Source organism: Podarcis filfolensis (assembly GCF_964270895.1).
Source record: "Podarcis filfolensis genome assembly, chromosome: 3".
Classification (NCBI taxonomy): domain Eukaryota; kingdom Metazoa; phylum Chordata; class Lepidosauria; order Squamata; family Lacertidae; genus Podarcis; species Podarcis filfolensis.
This window is the reverse complement of record NC_139606.1, coordinates 58733880-58759452: the sequence shown is the minus strand read 5'-3', so window position 1 is coordinate 58759452 and position 25573 is coordinate 58733880. Positions and strand designations below refer to the sequence as shown.

At 40.3% G+C, this 25573-nt stretch overlaps 1 protein-coding gene and 1 long non-coding RNA gene across 14 annotated transcripts in view; one reads left to right on the top strand and one right to left on the bottom strand.

Moving 5' to 3' along the window:
- Nucleotides 1–18618, top strand: part of LOC310760031 — an 82823-nt gene extending 64205 nt beyond the window's left edge. Inside the window, exon 3 of the long non-coding RNA XR_014546705.1 lies at nucleotides 15397–18618. This is a non-coding gene — a long non-coding RNA (uncharacterized lncRNA). The remainder of the gene's footprint in view (nucleotides 1–15396) is intronic.
- Nucleotides 1–25573, bottom strand: part of LAMA2 (laminin subunit alpha 2) — a 359840-nt gene that overhangs the window by 56060 nt on the left and 278207 nt on the right. For all 13 annotated transcript variants that reach the window (XM_083607541.1, XM_083607530.1, XM_083607532.1 and 10 more), the window contains 7 exons: nucleotides 24124–24334; nucleotides 22891–23007; nucleotides 20906–21069; nucleotides 20057–20195; nucleotides 14218–14320; nucleotides 4056–4172; nucleotides 1455–1637 (listed from right to left, as the gene is read on the bottom strand). In XM_083607541.1, coding sequence (XP_083463667.1) covers nucleotides 1455–1637; nucleotides 4056–4172; nucleotides 14218–14320; nucleotides 20057–20195; nucleotides 20906–21069; nucleotides 22891–23007; nucleotides 24124–24334 — 1034 coding nt within the window. The remainder of the gene's footprint in view (nucleotides 1–1454; nucleotides 1638–4055; nucleotides 4173–14217; nucleotides 14321–20056; nucleotides 20196–20905; nucleotides 21070–22890; nucleotides 23008–24123; nucleotides 24335–25573) is intronic.

Here is a 25573-nt window from a genome sequence, read left to right as displayed (position 1 = left end):
TAGCGCTGGAAAGAGGAGTGAATTTGAGTAGGAAAAGTGAGGAGGAGGAAGGACAGCCATGAGAATCTGAGGAGCATTCCTGTTCTAAAGTAACTACACTTAGAAAGGCACACACTGAGATAAAGCAAAATACGTAGTTATCTAGTTAGCTACATATTTAAATACACACTTCAACGTGAATTTTCATATGGATTTCCCCCCTAAATTGCACATTAATGGAGATGTGGAACAGAATGAACTTATGCATAAACGTATGCAAAATTGGCATGGACTAGATATAGACTGAACTGTCTATTCCTAGATTCAACCCAAAAATGAAGACTGGGTTTTTTATTTAATTTTTTGCATTTTCAAATGCAGAACTGAGACTTTATGGAAGGAATATAGGACAGAGTTCATGTACATAATACCTCAGAAGGTATGTGATTTAAACACGTCTAAGTTCTTCCACTGTGACTATTTAAGGACCTTCAATGGAAATGACTATTCATTTTCTGTGTCATTGCAATGCTAGAGGTCACTCGACTGTGCTGGAGACGTTCTTGCTCAATTCTCCTACCATGCAACACAGGGCTACTCTGTGAATATAATAACTAAGGGATCAGCATAAAATATACTCTTAACACAGCTATATTACCCAAGAGGCTATATTACATTTCCTACAACCAAAAGACAGCTTTATTAAATTCTTCTCTCATGCTTCCCCCTTTAAAGGTTAGCTCATTGACCAAGCTGACATGTTCATACTACGAAAGCTTGTCGTTATTTCTACTGTACTAGAAATGATCTTTCAAGGACTTCTTTGTTTTTTAAATGCAGTGCTAGAGTTCTTAATCTTAATGGAGATGTTTTAAGAACCAAGAGAATGGATTCTAGAAAACCTACTGCCAATTATTTGCTATGTAAACCTTCCCTAACCTGCTGCTTTCCAGAGGTTTTGGCCTATAACTTCCATTACTCCCTGCCTGAATGCCTGTGCTTGCTGAGGCTGATGAGAGTTGATGTCCAAAACATCTGGAGGGCACCAAGTTGGGAAAGGTTGTGCTATTTGAAAAATAAAAACAGCAACGAGATATGGAGAAACAAATTGACTATTGTTGGGAAGGTCTCATAAAAATAAAACAAACAAACAAACAAACAGCACCATCAATTAATTTGTGCTTTTCCATTGATAATTTAGTAAGCATGTAAAAGCAGACACTATTCTGCATGTGTCCAATTGATGTGTGTCCTTTAGGACCTGGAAGAGGGCAGAACAGGGGCAGGCTTATGCATGCTCCACCGACATGTGTGCAGGTATGGAACCCCCATGAAAAGTGGTTGCCGTCTGTAATAACAGCACTTGAACTTATATGCTTTAAATCATATACAGAGTTAGGGAGGGGATGGAAGCCTTTCATAGCTACAGAAGTACACGAACAAACAACAGTGGGTATGAAAAAATATGCTCTTACTGTTTTTGGTGGGATCTTTCACCACAGCATTTGTCTTGGCTGCATCCTCAGCCAGTTTTCTGTAGTTGTCTTTTAAGCCAAGGAGATTTTCATTGAGATCTCTGATTCTAGCCAGGACGTCATTCGCAGTATCATTTGCTTGCTTGGCTTTGTCTTTGACAGCTTGTACCTTGGCTGCTGTGTCTGTAAATGGGAGGTAGGTGGGCATGAGAGACTTCTACGTATTGTATGCACAGACGTGCTCTATCACTGACGCAAGGCCATTCCCCTCGACGTAGTTATGAAGGGCAAAATCATTGGTTAGATATGGAAACCTAAACCATTAAAAATATAGTTCTTTTCTCACCTAATGTAAAGGAGCATGCCATATATTAGCCAGATCCTACTATCATGCTACCTGCATGTGATTTCTCACCAAACTTCAGTAATATCCTGTCAGTAAATGTTGCCATCAGATATCACTAGCAATGTCCTAGCTAAATATCTTGTGAAGGAAAAAACTGTCAGTGGAATGGAGCCCTGTGTTAACAGTTTTTGTGAAATGAGAGGACTGCAAATGCCTATTGATTGAACTGCCATGGTACCTATATGAATTATGTCTGAAATCTAAACTTACATATTATACAAATTTTCACAGGAGCCAGCTTCTGAGCATGATTGCATAGTCCCGTCCCCCCTGCCAAACCCTGTCACCTGCACTGGCAAAGAAAAGAGCACAGATGCTTGTGAGCTAGTTTAATTAGATCACAACTTTGTTAAATCAGAAAAGTCTGTGATCCAGTATTTTTTGGCACAGTGAAGATACCATGCCGAGTGTTATACTGTACCACAGAGAATTGTTCTTTCCAGTCGGAAGTATGGCAACATACCTATGAAGCCATGCCAGTTTGCCCCATATGGATAGATACTGGCAGCAGATCTTGGCTTCTGTTTATATCTTTTGAATGCAAAGAGTCTCAATTTCAGTTCCCTTCATTTATGGATTTGTGATATTTCTCTGGAAATTTTGAGTTTTGCCTAACTAGACAGAGCGTTTACTCTTTGACAGTTTGCTAGTCTCTGTACTGTATTGCTACGGTAATAGGAAGGAGAGGTATTTTGGGGAAATGAGCTAGAGGAAAACGGTGGATTAGCAGTATGGACTCAGCTAGACTGGTAAGGAAAAAGTGATTTATATGAGTTTTATATGCGATATAATATTGTGCCACCAGATGGCGATGTGGAGTCCCATTTTTCTCTACCTGTTTTCCCTGTTTAAATTTACAACGCTTTAAACTGAAATGCTTCTTTGATTTGTCTAGATCCAGCCTATGTTGTCTTTCATGCCTTGGAAGAAGAAGAAAATTAACTTCCAGAACTGGCCTCCTAAGAATGACAAGAAAGTGACAGCTCCTGCAATGCCAAGGGGAGGGGGGGGGGGGAGAGAATGCCAAGTATTCCTTCTTCTGTGGCAGACAGAACACCAGCATCCTCAATGATGCTCACAGGCAGGAAGGCACATAGCGAAAAGTATAATATACATACATCCCTTGTCAAAATATAGAGATCAGAAAAATATTTCAGTCAAGTCTGTCAATACTGCAGCACTACTTGCTAGGGCCTAGTCTTGCCTGTGAACTGTGAGAGATAGATGACGAGCAATGGAGCACCCTTGTGTAGAGATGGTGGGAAGAGTGTTCACACCTGTATTGCCTAGACGATGATCCTTGCCATCTGATGCTGTGCTGTGAAGTTGGGCAATGAGGCCACCACAGCATAGCATGGGAAGACAAAACAAAACAAAAACCCTCTTTGTGTGTTCCTTTATCCAAATAATTAGCAACATGTATTTATTTATTTAATACAGTTATATACTGCTTGTCATCAGAGGATCACAGGGCGCTTTACAGTATAAAAGCAGAAAAACAAACATAATAACAAACCAAACAATCACCCCACCTGCAAGAGGAGAAAGGGACGGAGTGTGCATAAGCATCCCTCCTGTTAAAAAGCTACAGCCTGTTGTGTGGAGTCTACTGTGTTCATGTAGGCTTCTAATGTATTTTAGACCCCTGATCTTCCAGGGTTCTAACACACACCGACATGAGAAAGCCTTGCTGAATCAGGCCAAAGGCCCATCTAAATCCAGAATCTTGTTCTCACAAAGGGAAACAAGATGACTATGAAACGCCCGCAAGCAGGACATGAGTGCAACTGCAGTCTCCCCACTTCTGATTCTCAGCAAGTGGCAATCTAACCGGGGTGGCAGGAGTAGATCAGCCTCCCTTCTGTATACAGTTGCCTTCCAACTAATGGAGGGCAACGGTGGTGGTGGGTGAATGTACTTGGCCCTTTGTCCTCCTTAATGAGATGTTGATTGCATGCAGAAAGGAAAGTCAGACAAAAGAATTGCCCAGTTTCCCAACATGGAGACATATTTCCCCCGGCCTAGCTCTACTGATGGCAACTTTGCTACATTTGCAACACTTCCTTTCAAGCTGTTTGGTAACACAGAGACACACATAATCCCACTCGCTTCATGATAATTGATTGGCTGGATTCAAGCAATGTGGGAAATGGATTTCGGGTGCTCCCCAAATGGTGCTCAACCCTACTACTTACCATTAGGAATCGCAGACAGTTTCCCCAAGGTGTCGTTCAAAGCTTTCAGGAGATCTGAGTTCTTTTCCTCTGCATCTTGCAACCTATTCTGCATTCCTTTTAGATTATCCTCATTTTCTGCAAAGAGGGCACAAAACAAAGATTTGACTTAGTTTTCTGAAGCCTCTGTTTATTTCATATACCATGTATGTTGTCAGGAAAACAGGAAGCTGAAAGGTTCTTAATCAAATCAAACAACATATTTATACCCCGCCATCCGGCTGGGTCTCCCCAGCCACTCTGGACAGCTTCCAACAAAATATTAAAAATGCAATAAATCATCAAAGATTAAAAACTTCCCTAAACATGGCTGCCTTCAGGTGTCTTCTAAAAGTCATATGGTTATTTATTTCCTTGACATCTGCTGCGAGGGCGTTCCACAGGGCAGGTGCCACTACCGAGGAGGCCCTCTGCCTGGTTCCCTGTGACCCCACTTCTCGCAGTGAGGGAACCGCCAGAAGGCCCTCGGCGCTGGACCTCAGTGTCCAGGCTGAATGATGGGAGTGGAGATGCTCCTTCAGGTATACTGGGCCAAGGCTGTTTAGGGCTTTCAAGGTCAGCACCAACACTTTGAATTGTGCTTGGAAATGTACTGGGAGCCAGTGTAGGTCAGATATATCAATTTCACTTTTTCTCAGTTTCTCCTTTTCCCAATCAGTTCTCCATATTTTCACAGCAATATGCTACCACTATTTTTAAAAGCCTTCATGGAAATCCATCAAATTTAAGGCAAATTTCTCCCAATATACATGCTTGTATGCAGTTTTGCCAAATATTTACATTTTTGCAAACATTTCCCCTTAAGTAATGCATTTTTGCACGTTATCTTCACTCATAACATGAGCATTTTCTGTTCTTTACCCTAGCACACACGGTTTCATACGCATAATTTGGCTGGAGAACTGCATTGCAAATTTCAGAAAAGTGCAAATTTTGAAGGATGGCTGCATTTCAGGTTGCATACTGTTTCGGGAAGAGTGAATTTGGTAGATTCACCTTTAGATGAGAACTGAATCAAAATTCTCTCCCATCCCTAATACTCACAGCCACGCTATAGAGGAGCCTGGGCAAAGAGAGAATGACTGACCCAAGGGCCTTTTGTGGTGTAGTGGTTAAAGTGCTGGACTAGGGTCTGGAAGGCCACAGTTCAAATCCCCACTCAGACATGAAGCTCCCTGGGCCAGCCACTCGCTCTGGGTCTAACCTACCTCACAGGGTTGTTGTCAGGATAAAGTGGGAAAGGAGGAGAACAATGCACACCACTCCAAGCTGCTTGGCGGAAAGGTGGGATATAAATGTAATAAATAATTATTTTTTTTTAAAAAAATCTATGGCTGAGCAGGGATTTGAAAGTATAAAAAAATACTTATATACTTGATTATTTTTTAAAAAATACTGATACATATATTTATATCTATCTGATGGCAACCACACAAAAATGAAAGTCACAACTCTTTTCTTTAATTGTACACATAAGCTTGGCAGCATAGAAAGGTTTTCTGTGAAACTCTTGCAGAAAAGAAATAGAATCCGTAACTTTTGAAATTTAAATCAAGGATTTCCAGTGTGTCTAAGGTCTTGGTTTTCTTATATTAAAGGTAAAGGTACCCCTGCCCGTACGGGCCAGTCTTGCCAGACTCTAGGGTTGTGCGCTCATCTCACTCTATAGGCCGGGAGCCAGCGCTGTCCGCAGATACTTCCGGGTCACGTGGCCAGCATGATGAAGCTGCTCCGGCGAACCGGCACCAGAGCAGCACACGGAACGCCATTTACCTTCCCGCTAGAAAGCGGTACCTATTTATCTACTTGCACTTAATTGTGCTTTCGAACTGCTAGGTGGGGAGGAGCTAGGACCGAACGACGGTAGCTCACCCCGCCGCGGGGATTCGAACCGCCGACCATGCGATCGGCAAGTCCTAGGCGCTGAGGTTTTACCCACAGCGCCACCCGTGTCCCTATTTTCTTATATTAGTTTTATACAATACCTAGTATTTATAGAATTTTCATTATTATTACAGAATATGCCTATGGTTGCATTTTGAATTGCACACCATTCCTAGGACTGCATTTAAAAAAGAGGAAACTTGCTGAACAACCGTTCAATAATGGTTAAATTGAATAGAAGACACAGGAGACTTTCCTTAACATCTTCTGCCCTCATCAATAGATGAAACTGCTGTGGTGACCTCAGAATTTCTTGAATTTCTTCAGTGGGGTGTGTGTGTGTGTGTGTGTGTGTGAATAAATACAATCAATGAGGTCAGAGTAGAGTCACAGAGAGTGTGTTTTACTTACCAAATTCCTATTACATTGACTTGATGCAGCTGCTGCAGATGTAATACCCATTGAAAGGCCATGATATCATGTTAACTATAATATGATCAATACTGGAGGCAGCACTCATTGCCTTAAAATGTCTCTGTGTGTGTGTGTGTGTGTGTGTGTGTGTGTGAGAGAGAGAGAGAGAGAGAGAGAGAGAGACATTTTAAGGCAAAACTAATTTGTGGATAAAATAATGTACTAATATCCATTTAAACGGAAAAACTGCTACAAACCATAAGGACAATAATTGAATATTCAATATACTACTGATGAAATTAATGTCATCCTGTGTGTATGATTCAATAGTCTTTGCAAGCTGTTTTGCATGACAGTGGTGTTTTCTAGGACATCTTCCATAAAAATGATTTTTAAGGCTGTCAAATCTATGTTCCAACTCAGATTGGTGGATATTTGCAAATACATATGTCACAAACTCAGGAGTGTAGTTTGGCAAGGAAAATGCTGATTAGTGCTGAAGCATTATTTTAGAGACATTTTTCATTATTTATTCCCATCAAAATGGATATTATGGTGCTGTAGCATTGGAGGGAAGACATTTATAGCAACATGGCATTTTCCCCTTGGAAAAAAGAGGTTGCACTGATGGCAAAATCTGGGAAATGAGTTATAAATCATGTATAGATTGTTTGCCATAGGTGGCAGATTACAGAGAATTCAAACATTTGTATATACAAGGTAACTAGGTACATCTAAATAAGAGATATATTGCATTATGTGATGCCACAAAGCGTTCTTAATTGGCCTGTAAAATGGTCTCTCCTAGAAAGACAATAAATGGTCTCTCTTAGATACACAATAGATTTCCCAATTGACGAATTAGTAGCTCACTTCTGAAATATCTACCACACGGGGGTGTGTGGAATCAATGAGGAAACACGGCTCTTCAGTGTTGCTCTGCACATTTTCTGAAAGTAAAATAAAATGTCTTTTGCCATGATTATTGAAGCATGTTACATACAGGGTGTCCTGAAAGACAATTTGGAAGCTTCAGTAGGGGCACAACCTGATAGACTTTTATCAGGTACAGCCATAGTTGTCCAAATTCCTTTCATTTGCAAGCCCAATTTAAGGTGCTGGTGCTTTAAAGCCCTAAATTGCTCAAGACCCAAATATCTGTGAAGTATTGGGAAGTTTTTAATGTTTGACGTTTTACTATGTTTTTATATGTACTGTAAGCCACTCAGAGTGGCTGGGGAAACCCAGCCAGATGGGCAGGGTATAAATAATGGTAATAATAATAATAATAATAATAATAATAATAATAGTAATAAATGATGAATGCCTATTATTATTATTATTAGTGCTATTTTTCTAGAAAAAGAGGTGCCAGAACTCACAATGAACACCTCCCTCATTCTCTTAGAATGGCAGTGGCACCCACCCGAGAGTTCTGACTGAAAAAAGCTATTATTATTATTATTATTATTATTATTAAAATTTATATGCCACCCTTCATAAGAAACCAGAGACAATCAAGAGACCAAGGGTCATTTATTGCCTAAACAATGACTCTTCCGATGACTTTTTAATCTGACTTGTTTTAACATTTATTATTTATATTTATCAATCACTTCATAATAAAAATTCTCTAATATTGCTCCAAGAACTGTTGGACATTTCAAAAGAAAATATATAACACCTATGTAAAACTTTCAAAAATAATTTCTTCATAACAGATACATTTCAGGTAGTAGTTTTAGTAGTTCTTCAGTCAATGTCTGTTATACTGACTGCTTCTCTCCTGGGTGCCTTGTCCAAATTATACCAATTATTCCATTCTTACAGTTCAGAATCACCCGTCTCTGAAAACTACTTCTAGTTCTGCAACCACTGAGCCAGGCTATTTTTATTACTTTTAATAAGTTTTAATCTCTGTGGATCTCCCAAATTCCAATATCCAAACTCCATCTGTTTAAAATTTTCCCCTTTAATATCTCAAAATGCATTTTAATTGTTTTCTAAATATTAAGAAGGAAAAAAAGCAAAACAAATTTCCTCAGGGAGTTCCATGCAGACTGGAGGATGAAGTTCTGAAAATCACCATTAATTTTTAAAGAAACTGCTCTGTTCTACAAGTGATAAATATCCTTAAGAGCCACCTGTGGTGAAGTTAAACACTGTGCCGTAGTTACGGCATGAAATCCATTCAGTTTACTTGTGACTGACAACTTCCTTGCTTTTTAGACAAAGTTAAGCTAGTTCTCACTCATTATGCTAAGAAGAACAGACATGCAGTCTGTAAGGAAGTAATCGAACGCAGATAATGAGAATAATAGAGGCAACTGCGATGTAAGGCAGCACATTCTACTCAAGGATGAAGAAGCTTAGCCTGTGCACTTATGAATGCAAGGGGCTTACACTGAATATGTGGAGAAGGCCCTAGGTGAGCCCTGACTGTTTTTGTGAAGCAGCTGAAGAATGAGAAGTGGGAAGATGACTAAGAGGCAGACAGGCATCTTTGAAGGCTCAAGAATTTCTCTTTCATTGGAATTACATAACAGGCCCACCTAGAGCAAGCAAGAGTTTTTCTTGGTCTACTTTGCACAACAAAACAATATTTGCTGATGAAACTAAGCAAATTATAAGGAGAATGGCTGAAGCAGGAGGGTAGGAATGCCCAAACGTCAGACTCTGCATTCTGTCCAGATTCCTAGAACCAGTTTGACACAGAGACATTTTTAGGGCTGAGTGGTAAAAGATACATAGCTCATGAGAATTTCTCTCCCATAACCTTCATGACAGTATATGCAAGAAAGAGTTTTCCTGTACCTACATCAGATGGCTCAGGGAGAAGGCTTCTGCCAATTTCATGGCCTTGGTGACCTAGAGCTCTCCAAAACAGTTGCAAGTCCAGATGCTAGGCATTGACATCGGCAAAGCAGAGGGATATCCTATCTGGTTCCCTCTCCTTCCACCCCATAGCTTTAAAGACAAGAGTTGTCTTTGTAAGAAAACAGCAAAAAAGTATAATGAGATATGTCTAGGATATTGGGTATATTCAACTATGTAATACTCAGAACATTCCCATTAAAATAAGTGGAACTGTTAGCAATAACCAACTTTGGTTAGCTATTTATTTCAATGGGTCTACTCCAAATATGACTCAGTTGGATACCCCCTGTTAGAAAACATCTCAGAAGAACTACTTTTGGAGATCTGGAAATTGTAGTGCTATGCAGTCTCAGATAAATAGGGGGAAATGACCAGTATAGTCATATACCTTAAAGTCTGCTGAATTCTTTTCTAATTCTATGCTTTGGTTACAATGAGTAATGGTGGAAAGTGCTTCACTTTTTGCTGACACCATACATTTTTGTGGTCATAAAGGAATTCAAACCAAAAGCTTATGGGGATTTATCCAGGAACATATACAAAGATGATTATATAACAAAGATCCTGTGACTTTGCAGGAATACGTATTACAAGGAGTGCTAATCATTATTAGGGACCTCAGTGCTTTTCTTTAGGGGATACTCAAGGGTAAGCAGTACTGGTACATCTTTTTGTTGTTAAACAGTGTGGCACTTACTGTAACAACTTCATGGTGAGTACCAGCACCTATTTTTCTAGAAAAAAAAGCACTGAGTAGAGTACACTAGAAATGAAGTTCTGAAAAATAGAATTCCCATTAAGTTATCAATTGATAATCTGAAAAAAAGGAATGGCTTAGATCTGAATGACCACCAACACATACAATATACTTCCTGAGCTTTCATTTTGCAATTAACCTTGTTTAGACAAAAGCCTGTCTGAATAAAATATCTTCAAAAATATGTATTCACAACCCCCTCCCCTTACACATATGTCTTGCATCCCTTTATTCTGACATAGCGCAAGCAAAGAGAAAGAAGAATTTGGTCACTTATAGCTAGGAGCCTGAAATCCACGTATGTGCAAAATGCTAGCTGTAGAATCTACTTTTCCTATCAGTTCTCCCCTTTCAGACTTCCAGCCCCACAGAGGGAGAGAGAGAAAAAGGGAGAAATGAGTAAATCTCCATTTTAATAGCTGCCGTCACACGTTTTGCTCTGTAAGGACTAGTTCAGCAAATTTCGGAGGTAATATATGGCATTTTCCTGATTAACAGCCATTTTATACCTTATGTAATTGGCTACAAATCAGGTGGATGTCATAATGTAGCAAGAAAACATTCCCATCTCTGTCGCAGCCTAGGCCTGAGTTCCTGGAGGATATATTACTTGAGTGGTTTACGGGTTTTCATTACTTTAACTAATGTACTACCTGTAGTGCAGAGAGAGAAATTCCAAACTAATGACTGCTTCTGCCTACTAGCTCTTTACAGAGTCTCTATTATTTGTCTTTTAGTTGTGGGCTTCCTATAGGGATTTGGGAGGATTCTAAGGAGACTTTGTTCTGTAATTTTTTTTATTTTAGTGTTCTCTTCCTAACCTAGAAATGCCAAGCCATGGCTTAGGAATTATGTTAATAACACTAACAACATACTGATGCAGCAACAAGTGCTACAAACAAATAAAAGCAATTAATCTCAGGCTCAAATTTGGCTTAATGTCTATCCAGGCCACAATGTGATCCTGTAGGGTTAGAGTAATGTGTGCCAATATATTAACATATACACAGGATAGAGCACCGAGAAAAAACATTAAAGCTTTATGTTTCAGCAAAGCAGTTTCATCACTGTTAGAACCGTCTAATAAAAAAGAAAAATCAGCTCCATAACCCTCCAATTAACCTGTAATAGGGCTTCATGACCATATAGGAGTACTTAACTTGAAATTTTATAAGATGCCTTTGTGGTGATATTGGATTGCTTTAGAAAGACAGAACTTTCCCTTGGTACTGAGAGTGAAGGGGGGAGCAGTAATTTTAAAAATAAAATAATTATTTTTTCACATAACGAAAAGCAATGTCTTAACAACGTGATGGCGAAGGTGTTGAATGCAAAGATGTAAAATGCATGAATGCATGTTGAAATACAATTGCTTTCTGCAATACAGCATAAGCCACTTTGAATAGATTTAGTTGTGTAGCCATCATCAAATCCAGTTTATGAAGTTGTGACTTGCCAGATGATCTTGAGCAGGTTCCTCTAAAGAGCCTTCTGGGGACCATGGGCAAGTGGTAGGTGGGGCCAGAGGAAAAAGCGGGCAAAGTCAGAGGAAACAGACAGAATGCAGAGCAATGGATGTGACTGTAATTTGTGTACAGTAGGCTATGCTCTATGTGAGGCTGATCCAAAAGCTGCAACCAGCGCAAAATGCAGTGGCTCAGTTGCTCACTGGGGTGGAAATTTAGCTATCATGCCACTGATGGCCAATGAGCTACTGGGCAAGGTTCAAGATACTGGCATTGGTGCACAAAGCCTGATAACTGAAAGTTTGTCTCATCTCCTACATACCCAACCAATCACTGCATTCTGCAGGAGAAAGCATCCGGCAGATACCATCCTATCAGGAAGTTTGCTGTGCACTGTATTGGGATTGGGCGTTTAGTGCATAGCTGTCAACGTTTCCCTTTTTTAAAGGGAAATCCCCTTATTCCGAATAGGATTCATCGCAAGAAAAGGGAAAAGTTGACAGCTATGCTTTAGTGTGATGGCACCTACACTCCTAGCATCAAACAGATGCCTTCTCTCTTGTCTTTTCTCTATTGTCCCTTTTCCAACAAGCATACTAAATGGAGATATCTATTCCAGTAGTGAATGGGAATCGATTTTATGTATGTTCTGTGTAAATTGCTTTGAGATGTCTCATGTGAAGCAATTCATAATTAAACAAATAGCCATAAGAATACATTCTAGCCATGCCAAAGTCAGAGGTTTCTACACACATAAACACAAACACCCATTTAAGTAAGCAAGAGGCATGAACATGATTCAAGGATCTGTTCTAGCCACACAAAAGCACTTGAAAGGGAGGGTATGCAGTAGGGATGGTGAGCTGTGAGGCTTGGAGAAAAGAGGTGCAACCTGCAGGGGGTGGCATGGCTTGGCGAGAGAGCCTTGAAGACTGGATAGAAAGGCTTGGAGGACTGCATTCAGGTCCGAGGTTTCCCACTCTGGATACTGAGCAAATCAGCAACACTCAGGATCAAACAAGACATGCCACTAAATGTGTCATTAAACAGCTTTCCAAATTAATGCAAGGGTACAGGGGGGGTTGCCATATCTTCCTATGTCATTTGTACTCTCACAAACACTGTCTGAAGCATATTAGAAAGAAGGTCAAAATAGATGTGACTCAACGTAGTCATTAGAAAGGATGCCGTGTTTTGCTTTTTAAATGAGTAAGGATGGGGGTGACAATTTTCTCCAGGACTGCAATGTGTGGCATCAATGGGAGCCCCCCGCCCACATTAATAGCACCCGTAATTTCCATTGGGATTGTGCCTGGGAAGGGAAGAGTCTTTCTCCTCGTGAATCCCTCTAGTCAAACACACTTGACTGATTCTTCCAAATTACGGTGTGCTTTCTAAAGTCACATCTAGTTTGACCCTCACTCTTGTCTAACTGAAAGGGTGTTTGTGAAAGTAAGATGACATAAAAAGATATTGTAGCCCACTCAGCACCCTTGGAGCAAGTTGGAAAAACTAGATATGATGCTAAATGTGCCCTTGCATTTAATTTGCAAGTTAAAAAAAAATACAAACAGCATCAACTGGGCATGCTGATAATTACTGGGATTGCAGCATGTGGGGAAGGAAAGCTTCACACCTTTCTTCCTGCTGCAGTACTGAGGACAACCCTTTCTTTGAACCCCTTCATTGAAGGGAAATTCCACACCTGCAAATATCACCTCCAGGAGAGATTTGTTTCAGGACCAACAGCAGGGAGGTAAAATGATTAAACTCCTCCTCCACATCTGCCAGGGTCCCAATAACTATTACCCCTCCTCTAGCAAGATGTTGTTTGCATATTTTAAAAATACCTATCCATTAAGTGTCTAGTTTGGCCCTAAATAAGGATGTTATAGTTTGAAGCCACTGCCTGTTCTTCCTTTGTGCATTTCTGTCCCTGGGGTCCTCAGACCTTCTGATACAGTATCTTCTGTCCAAGTGTATTCAAATTCAGCCCTCATTTATTCTGACATAAACATCTCTGTTCCTGAGGATAGAGAATATGTTGTTATATCATTCTTCCTATTAGCTTATGTGATCTAGGGTGTTAATGTTAACAAAGACTCTGGTGGCATTTTAGAGATTTACGTGTTTATTATGATTTAAGCTTTCACAGACTAGAGTTCTCTTGCTTGGTACAAAAATGCACACGACTGAGTATAGAGGGAAGAAATGTAATAAAGTACCCAATGGCCATAAATTCCAGTTATTGGCAGCACTGTTTAGTTTTTTCCTACCTGTATGTGTGTGGATAGACGCATGTGTGTATGCATCTTACAACTGAGGTTAACACTTCATTTATCTAAAGTGGTGGACTCTAGTTCATTCAAGTTTATGCCATAAACTTTTAAGGTGCCACCAGACTCCTTGTTTTTGCTGCAACAAACTAATGTGGCTGCCCCTCTGTAGGTCATTGCTTTAAATTTCTATAGTGAAACAGTGGTTGAGAGACTGTAAGTTGTTCCAAACTTCCAAGAAAGTTCCTGATTGAATTAGGATCTGAATGTAAGAGACTGTTGTCACCATAGGTGGGTATACAGTTCGTATGGAAATCAAGTACTGATTATAGAGACAGAATTGTAAATCAAAATATTTTCCTATAGAGATATTTGCACACTAAGACTACAGTAGATCTCATTAGCTTTTCAATGAAACCCAATTATTGCAGGGAAAGAAAAAGACATACCTTTAACATCATTTGCCTGCCTGTTGGCATCGTTAAGAACCCTGAAGCTTTTTTGCAGAGCATTCTTGGCACCATCCTTTAATGATCCTTCTGGACCAGACGCCTATAGAAGAAGAAAAAGAGGGAAAAAAGACCCAACAACCAACTACTGTCAGTGAAATGCATGCTAAGCAGCAGGTTCAGGAATTGAGAATCCTCAGAAAAAGTAAAATGGGGCAATTTAGTTGAAGCGTCATGAAAATTTGAAATGATCATCAATGCACTTTAAAGTATGCTCCTAAATCACTATGATATTTATCATACAGAACTAATAAAATATTTTTCATATTAATTTGGGTCTTACATCAAAGTAAATACCTTTCAGGCAGCCATGAAACAGAAAATGAGAGCAGGGCTGAACTGGGGAGCAGAAATTTCCTTTTGTTTTGTTTTTTTTAAAATATTATTTAGAACAGATTTGAAATCTATAAATTCTTTCTGCATCTATATGAATACAGCTGTCTATCCCTAAAAATATGTATGAGACGGCCTACAAACATTAGAAAGAGGATTCTGCCAGTATGTTTCTGGAGCCAAACTGAGCCTGCTGTGACATAAAACACATCTGTGGAAGTGTTATGATGTCTGTATATTAAGATGTGTAAAGAATGTTAATGAGCTCGTGTGGCATAGTGGCTGAAGGGTTGGACTACTGCCAGGGAGATACAAGTGCAAATTCAACCTCAGCCATGTAGCTCACCTGGTGATCTTGAGCCACTTAGCCTCTTCATCTAACCTACCTTACGGAATGACTGTGAGTTTGTAATAGAGGAAGGGAGGCTCTCTGGGTTTCTTGGAGGAAAGGTGTTATAAAAACTTAACAGCCAACATACGTATGTGGTTAAAATAAGAGCTTGATTGCTGTTATTGGCAATCAGCTTGCACGATTCTTTGAGCCCTTGTATAAGTGTCTGTGTTTTAGAGTGGGAAGGCAGAGTAATAGCAAAAACGTATTCTGTTTCCTACCATAAATGCATTGGGAAGGACAAATATACAGTGTCTTGTCACTCTGGACTGGGACTACAAGTCCTAGCATCTTTGATGACTATGCCTAATCTTAGTCCTATGAGACTTTGCAAGAGGTTTTTAATGCAGTGTCATCAAAAGGTTTAAGGCATTCAGTTCTATTTTCATTTTCAGCAAATTAGACCTGAACTGTGCAGGATAGTGGACAGCAAGCTGAAGCTTAAGGCAAGGATGATGACGACGACAACAACAACAACAGCAACAACTGGGAGCCAATCCAGACCCAAAGGATTGTTTGTTGGCCTTGCCTACCTTGGATAGGGTCATATTACCCATTTAGTAAAAATATCAAAATAAAGTTGAAATTCATGAAAATCTATTTATGCAATTTGTTTTCTCTTATTAAATATTCAAATTATTCTTCAAAATGGTATTCCATCAGATGCAGCAAAACTATACACCTGCCACATTAGATTATATTTCTTCTATTCTTTCTCCCTTCAGATCCAGAGGCACCGGGGTGATCACTGCACTAGTAAGGAACTACCGGTATATACTGAAAGATTGAGATGATGATGATGATTACTATTGTTGCTATTAACAAATAAAATGTTTTGTTGAATGCACAGTAAAAAAGTTCAATAGGCATAATGAAGATGTGAGAAGGTCAATTTGCAATAAGGCAAAAAGGAGATGCAAGTTGGATATGAGGCTGAGTAAATAGACTCAGCATAACACATAAGCAGGGAATTTTGACTGCAATACATGCACTGTAAAAAAAACAACTATTTACACAAGCTATTCAACAGATTGGTAGAGATTACTCTTTATCCAGCACTAACTGGCACTGATGTGCATAACATTTTACACAGCTAAAGTAGGAGCAGATCAAACTTTCAAAACTGAACTGATCATTATGATTGTCATAATGCTCTATACATGATAGCCAGCATGTAACGGAAGTTTTAGAGCTGAAATCACCATGTATGGTAGACTTTAAATATTGCAAGCACCTCTGTGTAGAGAAGGATGAATGTTTTATGCATTGGTTTTGATGTGTGAAGACATAACAAAAACTTGCAATTGGTTGTGGCTTCTCAAGACATGTATGATGTTTGTTAATTGTAATATATCTGCATAACATCACACATGACTATGTGCAACTTTCACCTTTTTCCCTAAATGAAAATGTGTGAAAAATTGTAACTTTTGGAGATACCCTGAGATCAGAGGAATTATCCTGTAAGAACAGTATTGTACTACAAAAGCTTAAGAATAGAACAAACAAGAAATGGAAAAGGAAAGAAATAAGAATTACCAACTGTGATTGTGAATAAATACAAGAAAGACTGTGAGGAAATATGGCCTAGTTAAGTCATGGCAGAATAGAGTAAGAAGAATATCGGCTGCTCAAGCAAAGCATTGTAGAGTAAAAGTAGCTTTGGGGTGGGGGAAATCTGAGGACTGTGAGATATCTATTAAAAGTCTAGTAAAAGGCAAGCAATAAATATACCAACACTGCCTTAATGAAAGCAATAAAACTTTTCCTCACAATTTAAATAGTCTAGTATAGAGATTAGAGGTAGGATTTAGCGAATGAGTCCCACAGCAGAATTATGCCTGTGTATTTTTGGGGACTTCTGCTTGCACAATGGGGCTGCCCCCTCCTACCCCCGCTTGCCTCCCTTCGTGTGACATTGATATACTCTCCCAGTGTCTCTATACTGAAGCTTCTATAGGAATTAAACTGTATAAGAAAAAGAAAGAAAACAAATTTGTTAGCGATAATTAGGTAATTATAGTATATATAGCACCAAACCCTTTCACAGCTTGATGGCTTTACTGCATTTTATAAAACACCAGCATTTCCTAAATGTTAAACCTTTATTATTATTATTTTTTAAGGATCCTCAGTTCTGAATTGGATCTTTTATCATGATAGAACCCAGATTACCATCGCCATCCACACAAGTAATGGGCTATGTAAATCTACTTTAATAGTGGAAATACCTCATCTGTGATGAATTTATTTTGCTTTAGAAGCAAAGAAGAATTCATCATTTAAGGCATGAGACGAATTCATCTGTCATATTTTAATACTGCTTATCTTTCTAGTTGCCACTTAGTCTTCATTTAAGGATTCTTAGGATTTTTAACTGTTGGCTGCTCTTAGCTTTAATGCAGTCCACAAATCCAAAGCCCATTGTGAATAGAAGGCAAGAGGCAAAGGGATTCTAGTAGCAGATGCACAATCATGCTGCCACAGGCATGAAAACCCAACCATCCCCATTTCTTCCCTTGGTGAATCCAGGAACCTGCTCTTCCCCAAGCCCACAGGCATCTCATACCAGGGACAGGAGTGAATTCTCCTGGAGTGAAGTGAACAAGCAAATGAATAGAGGATCTTTGATCACCATGTGCATAGCATATGGTGCTGTTGACTGCCCAACGCAGCTACGTAATTGCAGGGCAGGGTTGTATGTCATTCCTCTGAGCATGCAGGGAAGGGCTGTAGTCAACTAGTTCATTCATAACAATATAATCTTAAGAATAAAAAAACAGCAGCAGCACATCGACAAATTGCTACTGGAAAACTTCCTTGTACAGAAGTTGACTTTTTTTATAATGCTTCATGAAAACCTTGGGTGGTATTCAACTAAGTTCGATTCAGATTGGACCTACTGAAATAAACCTGATTTAGCTGTGTTCATTTAATTTCAAGGGGCATACTCTGAGTAGATCTTAGTTGCAAACAACCATTTGGTGGCAAACTTGCAGATTACTCTACTATGTGAAATAGGGCTGTGAGTCCCAGATTGTCACTGGAGTTAGATCTCTGTGTAACACATTTCAGGTGTAGATACTGGTAAGCGTTCTTCTGTTTCACTTTACTTCTTTGCTACGACGTTACAAGCAAGCTGGTCTTTGAGACACTTAACAGCCCAAATCACGACTGTTCTCTTTTCTTAGGATATAGTCTCTACTGCTTTTCTTGTTTACTGAGATGATGATTACCAAGGTCCTAGGAACTTTTAATGGTGCATTTGCCTGTGAATATCATTATATTTTCTGCAGAAACTGTAGAATATTATGTTTTGTCACACTGCACACACTTGTAATCAATCTATGTAGACTCCTTCCTGAGTACTAATGTGCGACTGATACAGCTTATTGCCTCTATAATACATTCCACAGGTCACTGTTTTTCTGACAGATGTTCAACAGCAGATGTTCTGTCCTCCCCAGCGAAGGAAGGCACACATCTGATAGTTAACCCTTTATTGACAAGAAATGCACTTACAGCAGCTTCTACTGTGCTACACCCCCCCACACTTCTAGCCTCTAGTCCCTGCACAACAGTTACAGCAACAGGGAGACCCCACCCTCCTGCCTCCTTATATACCACCCCCACCACCGACAGGTGGCCTGCAAACTGCAAGTCCCCCCCCATGGAAGTTGCTGCTGTTCTTCCCACTTCAAGCCCCTCCTGCTTCTAGAAGACAGCAGGGCAGGCGAAGGTGGGAAGTCTACTGACCTATCTGTTGGCTGAACAGCCTCTTCTTCTTCCATCACTTCTGGTGCACCTTTCTCTGTTGCAGCCTGCCTTGACTCTCCCCACTTCCCTGACTTCTGCCTGGCGGGTGGCATCAAACTTCATAAATCACTGGCTCTCCCACCTGGGTCATTCTCCTGGTCCCCTCCCTCTACCCCACACTCTTCAGAGACATGCCAGTCCCTGACATCGTCTTTGTTTCCTGGTGTTCTGTCACATACTACATGGACTATTGATGTAAAAACTGTTAGGATTCATTTTCTGTGTTGCAGTCATGCAACACAGAAATTTTATCACATCATTTTATCACATGATGGTGTATGTTTTCATTCCACATTGTGGGAAGTAAAGGAGACAGGATGTTTTTATTACTGTGTTTCCATGATGTAGGATTTTTGTCTTTTGTTCTTTCTCTTTGCTGTCTGATGCTGAAGAGGAAGGAGCTGATTTACGATGCTCTGAGTGTGTATATGTAAATAAATGTAGTTTAGTCAAAAAGTTGCGCTACTGAGTCAGAATGCTGACTGCCTATACTCTGCTGATGCCTCTTGGTATCAGTCACTGTGATGTTTGGGCTGGAGAAAGCATTTGAAGCTCCCAACCGACCAGGAGGGAGAGAACATGCCAGTCGGGCATGTGTCTCTGCCAGACTCCTACTCATGTGTAGGACCTCCTGACAAAAACATCAGTCGCTTTTACTACAGATTGACCTTTGTTCCATTCAGGGCTGAACAGCAGGTTTTCCTGGGGAAAGCAGCAGGATAGATGAAAAACCTCTTGGATCCATGCCTAGAAAGAACAGGACAAGTGGAAAACCTCTCAGGCCTGTGCTTTCTAGGCATGAGACAAGCAGAAGTGTGGATGGGCCCATAATTATGTATTGTGCCATGATTTGTGCCCTGTAAAGGGAGGTGCAGCACCAGTGGGGCACATGACCATGTAAGGGGCAGATGCAGCACAGAAAAACAGTGGAACAGTTACAAAGACTGTGGAAACCATGTAAATAGGACTTGACAAGTTTTTGTAGGAAGGTCAGAAAGACCACAGACTTGGTGTTGAAATGAAGACGGTGTAAAAGACATTGACTCATTTTTCTCTTTTAGGAGACCACACAAACTAAAAAAAAGAAGGAAACATTCAAAGGAATTGACAAAAAAAGGTACCAGTCTCAAATAATGTGGTGGAGTAATGCTTTTGAATAGGTGTTAATAAAAAGCATATTTGGCATCTTTCAGAATGATAAAAAGGAGACTCTTTGAAGGAAACATTATTTTCTCTTACCAGTTGTATAGCTTCATTGGCACGAGCCTTTGCTCCTTTGGCAATTCCATCAGCTTCATCAATATAATCCTTGATATTACTGTAGGCCTTAAAAGCTACAGTGGCATTGAAAGAGAGGTTTTTAGCTTCGTCAAGGATTCTGTTAGGATACAAAATACACATAACTTTAAAAACTCCACGGGCAGTTTCACAAGCTAAGGCTGCAATCCTTAGCTTGGGATTCAAGTACTTGGGAGTAAACTGAACTCAACGGGACTTAGTGCTGGCAGTGGCGTAGCGTGGGGGGTGCAGGGGGGGCGGGCCGCACCGGGCGCAACATCTGGGGTTAGGGCAAATCCATGGGTTAGGGGGCGCAAATCCACGGGTTAGGGGGCGCAAATCCACGGGTTAGGGGGCGCAAATTACTTGCCTTGCCCCGGGTGCTGACAACCCACGCTACGCCACTGAGTGCTGGATAGACTTGGCTCCGTTGGTGTGTCTTGTCACTATGAACCTACTAGCTGGATCCCAATCAGAAAGGGCAAACAAGTCGGAGATGTGATGTCAGTAAGCCTGCTCACCTAAGTTTCTGATAAACTTAATGCTGCCAGAAGCTCTACTTTTTCTTTGGACTGTTTGTCATTAATCAAAAGACAAGTGCAAACACTTCAACCTGAGCTCTGTGTCTTGTATTTGGCAATGTTAGGACTAGTGAGAACTTGAGGATTGAATGGCGAGGATGTTTGGGAATCCCTGATCTATATTCAAAGATGTTTAAAATAGAAAAGGTGTTATTTATTTCTGCCTGTTAGAGAATCCAACAGTGTAATCAAGTTGATATACAAAACAACAAACTCATGGTTAACATACCCATCCAATATAGCAGATGAATCATTCAGCTCGGCAGCATGGGCCTCGGCCTGTAGCACCTTTTCTGGAAGCTTTCTGTCTTTGATATCTTGGGACAGATCATCTATTTTATCCCTTAGATTATCTGTCAATGGACTTATAGTATCCCGGACATCATCCACATACTAAGAGCAACAAAACAGGAAAGTGTTTAAAAACTGAACGCAGAAATCATAGCCCTGCACCATTATACACCCATTCATTTATTTAAAAAACATGTATTATTTATTCTGCTAGATAAGCTGGTCCCCAGGTGGCTACCCATCTGGATGTCGATCATCCTCATGGCTGCTTGGCTCCCAACTATTTCAGGCTCTGTCGTCAGATATACAGATTTAGTGGATGACAAAAGGAAACTATAAAGGGGAATTATTCCTCCCCAAATCATTTTCTACAGATTTATTTATTGCTTTAAAGGCATAATGAAAAGTAATTTCCCCAGTGAGCCACAAGAGCAGACCATTAGCCTTCTTCTGGGTTGGGGGCCTCCACTGCAGAAGACCCCCAAAGACCCGAGGCTTCTCTGCTCCATCACAGTAGGAAGTTTCTGGAGAAGGATGACCCCTTTAAGTCAAGCAGCACTTGTCAGCAGAGGGGGCGCTAATGATAAGAGGGAGTGCTAAAAAATAAGGATGCACCTGCTGCTGCTACTATATAAAGACTTGGTTTCAGCTTGCTTGTGGTTCAAGTCTCTGCCTTGCCTTGAGTCTGAACACTGCCATGCCTTTGCCTTGCCTCACCCTCTATCCTGTCTGAATCTTGTCCCACCTTGCTTTGTCTTGCACTCACATGAGGCCTTGCCTTGCACAACAGGGATATTTGTGAAAGAGAAATTATCCCACCAGATTACCACAGAGTAGTCCAAAAGGAATTAGGAGTGAAGACTAGAGATGCCAGTGTAACTCCTGATTCTGGATGGGGCTTGGCTATGACTTTTAGGAGCTTGTAATGTTTGGTTCAAAGGCAAGGAGAAAATCAGAATCACGAAATTCGTCAGATTTTAACTTGGCTTTTCCAGGCCAATAACCATGCAGAGCATGTCACCCATCCTTATGAAGACAGTTATATATCCTAAGCATGGTGACTTTTTCTGTCCCATGAACAAATGCATCAGAGTGTAGCATGTGTGTGTCAAAATCAATTCCACAACAGTTTAGAATGTTTGTGGTCTGGTTCACATGCCACCGTAAGCTGTGGTGCAATGGATCAGTGTGTCTGACTGTTAACCAGAAGGTTGGTGGTTTGAGCCTACCCAGGGACGGCTGTGGGCAGGATTCTTACATTGCAGGGAGTTGGACTAGATGACCCTTCCAACCCTGAAATTCTGTGATCCCAGGTTTGGACAACACAAAAAGCCAAACTTTGACTTGGCTGCCATGCAGCACTAAGTTAAAAGAAACAGGGAGGAGCAAAGCAATTGTGGTTTCCTCCCTGGGAGCCAGCACATTTTCAGTGTCCTGGTAAGATGTGGTTCTGTGCAACCACAGCTAGTGGTTCACCCTTAGATTTTATCATGGGAATACATACATGGGAAGATGGCAAAGTTGAAAGTTTCCAATAGATATAAATCACATTTGACTGTTATTGCTCCTACTTATTTATTAATTAAATCTATATAATGCCCTTCTTCAAAAGGCCACAGAATGGTTTGCAACAGAATACAAATTGAAGCAGTTATAAACCAGCAAATGCATTTATAGTAAGAAATACAGGCGGCAACCATTTTGTGTGGGGGTTCCATTCCTGGCTGCTGCATGTCACTGGAGCCTGCAGAAGCCCCTGCCCTGTTACCCCCATTATGTCCACCGTTCCACCACCGTTCTGCCTTCTTTCGCGTTCACATGGACCCATGTGTCAGCTGTCAACTCGACGCATGCAAAATGGTTGTTGCCTGTACATAGTAAAATAAAATATTTGTGCTCATCCTTCAACCATATAATATTTACCTCCACAGCTAAATTGATTCCATTTGCAAGGTCATTAGCTTCACTAAGGATGTCATTTCCTTCTTTTAGAGTGTTTTCGACCGCCTGTCGTCCATCTTCTAAAGCTTGCTTCTTTTCCTATAGATTATATTTGTTTATGTGAGGAAAATGACTCAAAATGAATATGCGTTTGCTTTTATATTTTATATTTAATAAAACATTGTGTTTGCAGCACTTTTGTTGCTTATTTTGTGTTATGAAGTACAGGAAAGTGTTTGTAAGAAACCTCAGGATTTCTACCTTCTGTAATATCAGATTTAGGAAATTGCATACAAAGCTGAGTAAGTGATTGTAAAATGCTATACATCTGGTTCATCTTTCCAGCATTCTGTGAAAAATGTCATTTTGGGGAGCTTGCCATGATCTGAGGAATCTGATTAAAACAGAGAATTCAAAGGGATGATTACATCATAAAATTCTACAGAGAAGAAAATATTTTAATTTTCTGCATCTTCCTTCTCTCTACCTTGAAGAAGCAACTGATCTACCTTTAGGGAATGGCGATGGTTAGCCCTTCAGGCCCCCCAAGTATTTTATGGAAGCTAGCATCATGCAACTCATAACAGCCTTGAGGCAGAAAAGACTGAAACAAACAAGAAACCGAAACATTTGTCTTCATTTGAGGTTGACTTCACTCTTACTGTCATGGCTAAGCACTTGTTAATGTATGGTATAATGTGCTTTCAAGACTTCGCAATTAAAATTAAATCAAGAGAAATCATTTATACCAGTTGCTAACAATAAAAGATATAGGGTAGTTTGATTTAGAATCTGAATTTACATATGCCCATTTAATTCCTGACTTGAGAACAAGACAGAATGAGGAAGTATATCCATCCTAATACTAAATCTTGATTGGCTGGGTCTGTGTATAGTCTCAACACAGATTTTAGAACAATGATTGTTTGGGGCCATGACTACTTGGGTTGCTATATTCCATCTGTACTATAATATACACATGCGTAGATCACATACTATTCACTAGAGTAAAAATTTAAGTTCCATTTCATTTCATTCTGGCATCAATAGTAATTTAACTTAGTCCCCCAACTAGGAATTAAAACAACATGTCAATTAATTTGTCAAGATTTTAAATCTGCTTGTAGTGTTTTAAAAGCAGAGGGAAAAACATTTCTGATTCTGAGAGAATCTGCATGTGGTAGATAGTTAGACAGTCAGAGTGGGGCATCTCACCTCCACAGATGTCATATTTCCTTGGTTGATTGCAGACAGTCTATTTGCCTCCCTAATTTTGTTGGTTGCTTCTCTCAGCAGGTCTAGAGCATCATCAACTTTATCTTGGTAGTCTGCCAGCTTGTCTCGGACTTCATTTTTGAGCTCCTCTGTTCTCTTCCTAGGATCTCCAAACAGTTTATTCACTCTCTTTAAGAGGGCTTCTGCTGCTCTGTAAAGTATGAGACACGGTATTGTTAATATGCCTGCCATACTTATGATTCCATGTACTTATGATGTCTGTTTTAAAATGGACTCGGGTTAGATTTTCTTACAAATTATTAGAACACAGTACAAAATTGCCTGGATCCCCTCAGTTCTGGGTGTTTATTCCAACTCTGTAATATTGGTAATAAATAAATAAATATGTGATGAATGTCTAAATCCAAACCAGAAACATCAGCAGCAAATCTAACTTTCTGCTGCTTGCCATGCTTAATTTGGAGGACAAAAACAAAGCAAAAACGCTATTCCAAAGAGGTTTCATGTTGACTGATTGTGGCCTAAATTGCAGATTTGCAAAGTTGCAAACCAATGTTTGCAATCAACTTCATTTTTTATTTTTTTGCATATAGTTTTTTCAACAAGTTAACAGAAGTCTTCTCATTAACCTTCAGTTTACAAGCAGGGTCAAATGCACCCTGATAGCACTATAAAGAAATCATTAACAAATTGTTTTAGATAGTCTTCAACCATAATGAAATGCAAGTTGCCATGTGGTGCTTCAAATTAGTGAAAAAATCTATGTTTTCTCTTGTGGCTTTGGGGGGTCAATTCTACCCCTATTTGAATGAATGAAAAAACCCATACCTTTAACCGATGTGTTATTTAACCAATATGGATATGGAATGCTATTCTAGGTTGTGGTTAGCTCCAGGGCTGTCTTAAGCATATGCAGCGCCGGGGTGCAAAGATCTGCCTGGTGTCCTCCCCCAGGTTGCCCAGTCCCAGGCATGCAGGAGAGCAGAGCCAGCCAGCCACCTTAGCGTCTTGCTGGCTTGGTCGCCCCCGAACTCGCGGCACAGAGCCGTCCGCAGCAGAAGAGCCCGCCGCGGCACTCCAACTGATCGGCGGGCTCTTCCCCGAACTCAACTCTTGGGCCCGGACTCTCAGCCTGGCGCCATGAGAGCCTGGCGCTCGGGTGCCCTGCACCCTTAGCGCCTATGGGTAAGATGGCCCCGGTTAGTTCAAGTTTCAGCACTACCTTGGAGTTGGAGAGCTCCTGGATTGGTCAGATCACTGGAATAGACACATGGAGGCCATGCAACTGAAGCTGCCATTCCATGTTACAAGTACCCAGCTGGCAACCAATATCATCCACACAGAATGAGGAAACAGGGAAAGTCCTGCTGCACAAGCAGATATCCTTGCTCTGATTGAATGGGTTAGTTGACTCCTGCCCTATATTTTC